The sequence below is a fragment of the Silene latifolia genome, chromosome 2 (assembly GCF_048544455.1).
Source record: "Silene latifolia isolate original U9 population chromosome 2, ASM4854445v1, whole genome shotgun sequence".
NCBI lineage: Eukaryota > Viridiplantae > Streptophyta > Magnoliopsida > Caryophyllales > Caryophyllaceae > Silene > Silene latifolia.
Genome location: NC_133527.1, coordinates 18,866,505 through 18,877,126, shown reverse-complemented (window position 1 = coordinate 18,877,126; position 10,622 = coordinate 18,866,505). Strand labels below are relative to the sequence as shown.

Genomic DNA, 10,622 nt, shown 5'->3' with positions numbered 1-10,622 from the left:
ACTCTATTTTAGTTGGTAATGGTAATAGCATTCCGGTTCGGGGCTCGGGAAATTTGAAAATTAATACCCCTGACCGTACCCTCCACTTAACCAATGTCCTTTATACTCCTCGCATAATTAAAAATTTAATATCCGTCAGACAATTCACTAAAGATAATAATGTGTCTGTGGAATTTGACCCCTTTGGTTTTTCTGTGAAGGACCTTCAGACTGGGACGACGATTCTGAGGAGTGATAGTAATGGTGAACTTTACCCCGTGTCTTCCAAGTCTGCGTCTTCTCTCCGCTTCGGTCACGACCTAATTTCTATCTCGTCCGATGTATGGCACGGCCGTCTCGGGCATCCTGGCTCAAATATTATGCAACATCTTAGGAGTCATAATTTTATCAGCTGTAATAAAAATCCTTCGTCACATTTATGTCATTCTTGTCAGGTCGGAAAACACAAACGATTGCCCTTTTATGATTCTACCAATTATATTCACACTCAATTCCAAAGCAAAATTAAAGCATTTCAGTGTGATTTAGGCCGAGAATTTGATAATTTGTCACTTCAAAACTTTGCCCAAAAACATGGCCTTGTTTTTCGTTTCTCATGCCCTCAAACGTCACCCCAAAATGGCAAGGCTGAACGCATGATTCGTCGCTTAAATGAAATTACCTTAACCTTATTGTCTCACGCGTCAATGCCCCCTTCGTTTTGGGTTGAAGCCCTCAATGCTTCTGTCTATCTTCACAACATTCTTCCCTCCAAAATTCTTCACCTTCGGGCCCCCACTTCCGCCCTCTTTCGCAAAGATCCGTCCTATGATCACCTACGCACCTTTGGCTGCGCTTGCTATCCCAATTTAAATGCCAAACGCCCACACAAATTAGCTCCTAGGTCTCTTAGGTGTGTCTTCTTAGGATACCCGTCTCAGCAACGTGGGTATCGTTGTCTCGATCCCGTCAGTGGTAAAGTTCACATTTCGCGTCATGTCACTTTTGATGAATCGGTGTTCCCGTTTGCTGAAAATTCACATTTAAACCCGACTTCCTACACCTTCCTTGACCCCGACTTTACCCCATCTAACCCGCTCCTTTATGACCACCTCACCCAGACCCCAGCCCCCTCACGGCAAACCCAACAACCCGCCACCTCACCTAACCAACCCCAACCTGAAACCCCTCCCCCCATCCCACCTGAACCCACCACACCTTTAACGCCTAACCAACCCGTTAACCCCTTAGCCTCCCCCACCTCGGTGCCCACGGTATCCCCACGAACACCAACTCCCCCACCACCACCACCACCTCCCCCTCCTCCCAACCGTTCCCACACCATGACTACCCGAGGAATGAATGGCATATTCAAACCTCGTGACCCCAACCTTCTTGCCACGTCCTCCACAACCGATCTATCACCCTTACCCAAATCCCCACGCCAAGCCCTTCTCGACCCGAATTGGAATGCCGCCATGAAAGATGAATTTCGCGCATTACAGGATAACCACACTTGGGACTTGGTACCGCGACCGTCTAATGCTCCTATTATCCGTTGCTTGTGGCTATATCGTCATAAATTTAACAGTAACGGCACTTTACAGCGGTATAAAGCTCGATTGGTTGTTAATGGTAAAACTCAACAAGTTGGTATTGATTGCAATGAAACCTTTAGTCCTGTTGTCAAGCCTACCACTATCCGAACGGTCCTCAGTTTAGCAGTCTCTCGTTCTTGGCCTATTCACCAACTGGACGTCAAAAATGCTTTCTTTCATGGTGACTTAGTTGAGACTGTCTACATGCATCAGCCGCCTGGCTTTTTTGATAGTACCGTTCCTGATTATGTTTGTCGACTCCGTAAATCCTTATATGGGCTTAAGCAAGCCCCCCGTGCTTGGTTTCAGAGGTTTGCGACATTCATTATTTCACAGGGATTTCGCAGCAGTATTTGTGACACTTCTCTATTTATATATCAGTCCGGTGCTGACACTGCTTATTTATTACTGTATGTGGATGACATTGTGCTTACTGCTTCTAGCACTGTTCTCTTGCGCCGTATTATTGATTCACTCTCGCAGGAATTTGCTATGACTGATTTGGGCGCACTACATCATTTCTTGGGAATTAGTGTTACTCGAAATTCCTCTGGGTTATTTTTATCGCAGCAGAAATATGCCGAAAATATACTCAGCCGCGCCTCTATGTCTTCTTGTAATCCTACATCGACTCCTGTTGATGTCGGCTCCAAATTAAGCGCGGATGCCGGTCCCCTAATCACTGATCCATCTTTATATCGCAGCCTTCCTGGTGCCTTACAGTATCTTACTATTACCCGGCCGGATATTTCTTATGCTGTGCAGCAAGTGTGCCTCTTTATGCATGCGCCACGCGAACCACATCTTCATTTTTTGAAGCGCATCCTCCGCTATCTTAAAGGTACACTTACTTGTGGTCTTACCCTCACTGCATCTCGCTCTCTATCTATTACTGCGTATTCTGATGCTGATTGGGGTGGGTGTCCTGACTTCCGTCGTTCAACTTCGGGTTATTGTGTATTCTTGGGTGACAACCTTGTTTCTTGGTCCTCCAAGCGTCAGGCCACTGTTTCTCGCTCTAGTGCCGAGGCCGAATATCGAGGTGTTGCCAATGCCGTTGCTGAGACTTGCTGGCTCCGAAATTTGTTGTTTGAGCTCAAAGTTCCCATTAAACGTGCCAGTCTTGTCTATTGTGATAATGTTTCCATTTGTCTATCTTTCCAAAGAACCCGGTCCAACACCAGCGAACTAAACACATTGAGTTGGATATTCATTTTGTTCGCGAAAAGGTTCAAATTGGAACAGTTCGAGTCCTTCATGTCCCTGCTGAGTATCAATACGCTGACATTTTCACTAAGGGTCTGCCGCGCTACCTCTTTACGCGCTTTCGTTCCAGTTTGAGTGTTCGGTCTCCTCCCGCTCCAACTGCGGGGGTGTATTAGTATGTAAATATGTAAATATTTATTTAGCGTATCTTGTAGATATCGTATCATATCTTCTGTATCTTGTAAACTCTATATATACTTTCATAATATACTCATACCCTTTGAGGGGATGACATTCAATCTAACAATTACAACTTCAAATAGTAATAAAAAAAAGTATAGTTGCATGTTACGTAGTTTTTGGACTCACGACTGTATTTAGACATTAATTAAATTCATTTTTATAGATAATACTCCGTAGTATTATAAACAATCCCATCACTCACCAAATTCATGCAAATTAGATTTTTTTTATTATTAAATTACATATTAAAATACTTATACTGACCCAAATTCAAGCTATTTATTATTGTATGTGTTTCTTAAAAGCATTTGTTGACACAACAATAGTTGGTAAAAAAAATTGATGTTAAGGAGTATTTTACATGTTCTATTTTTTAGCTCACAAACACTACACCGAGAGTCCTTATTATGTCACAAAATCCGGACTCTTGATATTATTCGAAAATCATTCAAAAAAGTTGAACTCTATAATGTACTCCTTCTGTTCCGGTCATTTGTTGTCCAATTTTATTTTGGCATGGGGTGTCTTAATCAATTGCTATCCCTTTTTGTTTTAAGAATGAACTTGATGAACAATTTGACCATTCACACTCAATTTGATCCACTTAGTAATTAGCCCCTTCTCATTCCTTTGTCTTTATCTTTGTGTCGAAAATCAATTGACCGAGACGGAGAGAGTAATATCTAATCTAATAGCTTATAATCAAATAAAAACTAACACTGATTTTTCGTATGTAACTCTAGACTCTAGCTCCACAAATATCCGTTGTGAATATATTAAAATTATTTATTACGTTTACATTTTTTAATCTAATAGTCTTCAATTTGACGAAGCTACTATAGTTTACGGGCTAAGTTGATAAGTTGGATTAATAGAATGCCAATATTCATGTTCACATTAAGATACTAAACAAAATCCACATGTATGTAGTCAGATTTCATTCTCATAAACTTATAGATATAATGATTTTTTTTCGACCATGTAAATAAGACCATCAATATTAGCGTCCATCCCTTTGAATTATAAGATAGACTTGATCAATCCTTCTTCATTAATATCAACTTCATAACATCTCATGGCAGATTGGATTTTATGTCAGATTAATTGCTTGTACATGCCTTTCAGTATATTTAAACACCATGGCCATTCAAATTAGCAACTTTAATGTCATTTCTGGAACTACTTTCTTTCAGAAGCATAATACTTTTCCTACCATCTATACTCCCGCTTTGCATACATCCAATCAGTTCACACTACCTTCCGAATCCTTCAAGCGACATCGATCTCACTTGAATAATGACAACGTAATTGTGCTGCAAAAAATTCAATCAGGATCAATCAATAGCATGAGCATGCAGGAGCGATAAACAATTAATTAAGTGAAAACAATAGAATAAAAAGAAATTCTAATGGTGAACCAAAGGCATTGATGAATTGTATATATATACATCGGAAATTTGTGTAATTTATATAGATAGATATTTAACTATATTAGACTTCTGTATCATCATGGTCTATTATTAGACGTTTATTTGCTCATAAACTCTATCTTGTATTATTTGTATTTCTTTTATCTATTTTTATAAGAGAATTTTATATATTATCTTTTTTTCTAGTTAGTTCGCAAAAGTCAGAGACTCTATAATCGCTCAAAAAAAGCTTCCTTTATTAATATAGATAGATACTCGTTAGGATTCCAAGGTCAACAAAATTTCGTTGATTTACTGTTCTACTCTTGGCATGGCAGCTTATCGAATCCCATCGGATGTGATCATCGAAATACTGGTTTGTCTTCCGGTGAAATCACTATTACGGTTCAAAAGCGTATGCAAAAATTGGTGCACTCTCATCAATAGTTCCCTCTTTATTCAACTCCATCTTAACAAATCCCTCGTATTCAACTTTGGACATAATCATACCCTTTTCTATACCAACAACGATTCCCTTTGTGTTGTTGATGATATTTATCGCCCCTTTAAACCGATGAAAATATATTGGCCTAAAAATATCGTAAGAAACCGTGACTATCTACATACTGTAGGGTCGTGCAATGGCTTGGTTTGCTTATGCGTTGGTAACGGCCCCACTCAGATGCGAAGTCGAAGGTGTTGTGCTTCCTCATATGCAACCCTTCAACTCATACATTCAAAGTCAAACCAAAATTCCCTTTCTCGGAGTTGAAACGTTTGAGTAGCGGGGAATTATCATATGGTTTTGGTTACGATGATAAACATGATGATAATAAGATAGTCGTCTCACGCAAATATGAGTAGGTCTCCTGAGAGACGGTCTCTTAATAAGCTTTATTGAAAGACCATTGTATAATTTTAAGAAAAAGTGGTACTAAAGGTTATAAAATAGGTACAAATCATTATTAATGATAAAATGGGTACATTTATTAAGTAAATAGGTACGAAATTACTATGTCACGATCAACAATAAAATGGGTACGAAATACAAATAAAAAGGTACGAAAGATTGGTCTCTCAATAACTTAGTGAGAGACCGTCTCTCCTAAGTTTTAGTGCAGTGAAAAACGAAGAGATTTTCCTTTCATAAATACCTAATTTCTGATGTACTGATGAAAATGAAAGGAAAACCATCCCCTTTTCGTCCTTCTTCTTCTTCTTCTTCTTCTTCTTCTTCTTCTTCTTCTTCTTCTTCTTCAGGTAATTTGTGCCTTACTCATTTTTCTTATGTTTACCTACACAATTAGTCTCTTTTAAGACGAATATTTCTGTCTTAGCTAGGCTTAAAATGGGTATATTAGTCACACAATTTACGATTATTGTATTTAATCGTCGGTAGTCTGTAGTATGCCACAATTTTACTATACTCAGTTTTTCATTACGTTGCGCCTTGCTCGTTCCCTTTTTCATTTTGTTGAGTTCTAAAATAATTGTCGCCTTTCTGATTAACATAATGATTATGCTTGTCATTATTGCTTATTAGGGCTCATAATGATTAGCTAATTAGTTTTATTTTGAAATTATTTTAGGTAAACACTTGACAAGTGTTGTTTATTTAAATCAATTATTTATCATCCGATTTTAATGAAGTTTTTAGAGAAATAGGATCATACATCGGATGTACTACCTCAGATATCATTTGGTTTTGAGCTTATGTGTATTTTTTCTGAGTTTTTTAAAAGTTTATAAGTTATATTTCAATTTTTGCCATCAAAATCAAATTTATCCGAGCTTATATGTAATGTTTGAATTATATTGTAATTTTGAGCTGGATATCTAATTGAATGAACTTAGAAACTTTATAGTAACACTCAAAACCTTAAAACCAAACTCGAAAAATTTATTGTAATGCTTAAAAATTACATAATTGATGGCAATTCATCGATAGTATAATCCACTTACTAAAGTTTTTAATTACAATGACAAGAAACAAAGAAAGTTAATTATATGAATATAATTTGGTTATCGAATTAACACAAAAACTAGTGTAGTTCCCGTGCTATAGCACGGTATTTTTAAGATGAAATTTATAAAGAGGAACTTTTAATAAAATTATTTGCATAAATTAAAGCTACTTTTAATTTAATGTTATAATATACTAAATATAATAATAGTAAGTAGATAGAAAAGAAAGTTTACTATTAATAATAACATTATAATGTTAAATCGATAAGGGGAACTAATTTACGAAATTAAGTTAGATGTAAAATCTAGTTAAAAAACCTATTAGCCTTATTAAGAAAATTGGTAAAAATAATATACTACGCGTCTAAAAAGACAATTTACAAATTATTAAAACTAATATTTTCACTTTCTATTTCCTATAAGAAAATACATAAAAATTGTTATACATTATTTAAAAAATACTCCATACTCCATATACTCCATATTACTAAAATAAAGATTTCATAATTCGAGAGTGCAATTGATATGTTGTAAAATTGCATAATATATTAGGGGGTAATTGATTGTGATTGCATTTTTTTCGGGATAATATTGTAAAGATTTCATAATTTGAGAGGTTGTTTCCATGTATAGGATTGCATTTATTCGAAAAGTCAAAGCATACATTTGTTTTCATGTATAGGCTTTCAATTGATTCAAATCATATGTTAGACTTGACGCAAAAGCAAATTTGATTTATTAAAAGTCGACGGCCCAACTTAGATTGGCCCATCAAAGAGTAGTGTAAGTTAGGCGGGAAAACTACTTGAGAATTTTATTCTCTTAGTAGTAGGGGAGATTGTCATCAGTACGTCATTTAAGTTTGGCAATTCCCAAACTCAAAAGAAGATGGACCGTCGCTGTGAAAAACCAAGGAATTTTACATTTGGTGGCTATAAATATCTAATAATTTCTATCAAAGAAAACCATCCCCCTTCACTACTACTACTACTTTTTCTCCTTCTTCTTTTCATCTTGTTCAGGTAATTTGTGCCTTATTTATTTTACTTATGTTTACATACACAATTAGTCTCTTAAGAAGGATATATTTGTGTTAGGGTTAAAACGGGTCAAGTATATTAGTCACACTATTTACGATTATGCTATTTAATCCACATTAAATTGTAGCCTGCCTTTGTTTAAGCGGCTGACAGTGTTGGTGCTTCTTACTCTTATTCGATTTTTAGTTAATATAGTTTGGTTTTTTGGAAACTGAATCAGGTTTTTATATTATTGTTAGGTAATCACTTGAGAAGTATGAAACCCCAAAATCACAAGCGTTCTTCAAAGAACCGAGATAGGTTGAGTGAAATGCCAGATGAAGTAATTGTCCACATTCTTTCTTATTTGCCGATTGTCGATGCTGTTAGAACTATGTTGATTCGTCCATTTGGAACCCTTTGGACCTGGGTTCCTACTCTTGACTTTGACCTTGAGGAAGTACTAGCTGAGTTGGTTCCAGCCGATTGTTATTGGACAACCGATGATGTTAGGCGGTCCTTCATTTTCGTCTGCAATGTACTGATGCTTCACAAAAGACCCTTCATTGATAAATTTCGTCTTTATTTACATTACCAGACTAATGGCATAAGAAGAAGTGAGTTAGGTGATGAAATAAGAATGTGTTTGAAGTTAGCTTTGGATAAACAAGCAAGGGCAATTTATTTCGATGAAGTTGGTAATCAATACTTTTCTAAAAGTTCAGATTATCCAAATTTCATAAGTGAGTCACTTGTTACACTTGAACTCACTTCCTTCATTATCTATCCCAAACTTGAAGTTGACTTGGGATCTCTAAAGGAGCTTATATTGGACAATGTGACTATGACTGAAAAGGAATTCCAAAAGTTTATAAGTGGATGCCCTTCCTTGCAAGTATTGCATATTGACTCTCCTTCTTATATAAGGAATCTAAGTTTCAGTGCGCCAAACATTCGTAAGTTATTTCTCCGTCTTGAAGAAGAGTATCCAGACGAAGAGCCAGATGAAGAGCCTTGGAGGTTAGATTTCCCCAACCTTAAAAGTCTGGATTTGAACCTTTATGGGATACCAGATATCATTCACATGGAGTTTTCATGTGTTCGAGATGTCTGCCTTTCAGTGTCTTTCCGTCGATTGGGGGATAGTGAGATTGAACTTAGAAGGTTTAAATTATTTTGGGAGAAGTTGTCACAGAGTGAAGTTTTCCGCTTACCACTTAATCTTGATTCTGAGGTAAGTTATTGTTGGTCTTTCTTTGATTATGTTGCTTTTTACCAATATTGTACCTATTGCGTATGAGAATAGATAAATACTAATGCTAATGTTGATGCCCTTCAATTGCAGCACTTCCTCCACTTGCTAAATGATTTGGATCTTTTACAAATCAGATGGAAGCGTGTAGTTTTGCCATTGCGGATAATCTGTCAAAGGTGCGTCTTGGGCGTCTATCAATTGATAAGAAGTTCAAAAGATTTGGAAGAACTCGATGTACATACAAACACAACTTTGACTTCTAGGAGTGTATGCGATACCCCCAATTTATTTTCTGGAGAGCTTTTGTATCCTTGTGTGATGCCAAAACTGAAGACGGTTACCCTTCATGGATATGCAAAACCTTGGGAACATCAGCTTCAACTGGTAGAATTCCTGCTCAAAAGCGCCACTGTCTTGGAGAAACTAGTAATTGTTCCAAACAAATGTCGATTAACAGCAGAGGAGAAGCTCGATTTTGTTATACATGTGTCGAGCTTCCAGAGGTTTTCACCAAGTGCTAGGGTACTCTTTCTTTGAGTGGTATGCTTGATTTACTTGCGGATTACGATACTTCTTTTTGAGGAGATTTAAGGAGGAAATGAACGCAAATAAATACAATGGTTTCTTGATGCGACCAGAAAATTTTCTACTGTACAAGGCCATTGCATCATACGTACAGTGGTTAATTAGTAAGACCTATATCCCGTAAATAAACAATTTAATTTTGCAAACGATTACAGAAGTTGTTTTTTCTACTGTACAAGGCCATTGCATCATGTCTTTCGTTTGGTATCACGTAAAAACGGCTTCGGCCATTCAACTGGATTTTTCTATGTTCTTTTTTTTTTAATTTAACTAGTTGTTGCTCCGCGTCCTACCGGGCGCGGTGCCCCAATTTGGCTAATCGTTTAGTGAGCCTCATTAGTAGACATCGAAATAAAAACGCAAACTGCCTTTCAGCTGGTCAAAAAAACGTTTGTGGAACGGAATAGCGTAATAGAAGAAATCTATGTAAAATACTTAAAGTACAGCTTGAGTATAATATAAATAAAAATGCCGCAAAAAAAGTTTGTAGAACGGAGTAGCGTAAAAGAAGATATCTATGTAAAATACTTAAAAGTACATCTTGAGTATAATATAAATCAAAATGTCACTGCCAATAAGTTTTTCTATGTAAAGAAAAGAAAAACACTCAAATGGAAATATAAGACAAGGTAACAATGCAAAAGCCGGACTATAACGTGATATGCTTATTAAGTTGAGTAAAATGACCGGGTGCGGCGTCCCAAATTGGTGAAATGCTAAGAGGAAATAAGTTGGAACTATGGAAAAAGAAAGGGAAGTGGTTCTTCAGGTATTTAGAAATTGTGAACCACACATGATCACCTAACTGGTGAAAATGCCTAACACGATGTTTGGTGCAAAATAATTATGTAATAATGGGCTTAAAACTTCTAAATCATTTAAGATCCGGATCACGGATCCAAGCTCAATTACTGAAAACCTTGACGAGCAGAGTTATTCGTGCATGTGAAATATGCTCCATTTATATTAAATGATCAACAAACTGTCAAAAAGCTTATAACTCAAGGCTATGTTTGAGAAGGAGAATGAAAAGTGAACCATTTACATTGGTTGCATTTTTGCATACTATTCATAAACACGGAATACAAATCACTCGTAACCCTATCTTTTCAGTTGAAATTAGTATCACTTAAACAACAATACAAGAGCTTACACCGACAACCGATAAACTTAATACGGTATAGTATAAGGAGCACAAGTGAAGGATTCAATTAGTCACTTTGCTTAAATCGTTGAAAGTTACAAGATACGTAGTACATGTTGGTTGTAAGAGGTCTTGAGCGTATCACATATCTAATATTAAAGGTCATTATCACACATTACAAGGCAACGACTCCCGGATAGCAATCACCAACCTTCATTT

The 10,622-nt window shown here is 36.5% G+C and overlaps 1 protein-coding gene across 1 annotated transcript; it reads left to right on the top strand.

Moving 5' to 3' along the window:
• The first annotated feature begins 7,696 nt into the window (after window positions 1-7,696).
• Window positions 7,697-9,397, top strand: LOC141635660 (F-box/FBD/LRR-repeat protein At3g26920-like). Its single transcript, XM_074446718.1, has 2 exons — window positions 7,697-8,653; window positions 8,765-9,397. Exons 1-2 carry the CDS (start codon window positions 7,697-7,699, stop codon window positions 9,209-9,211), a joined length of 1,404 nt encoding a protein of 467 aa, XP_074302819.1. The 3' UTR covers window positions 9,212-9,397.
• Window positions 9,398-10,622: the final 1,225 nt, after the last annotated feature.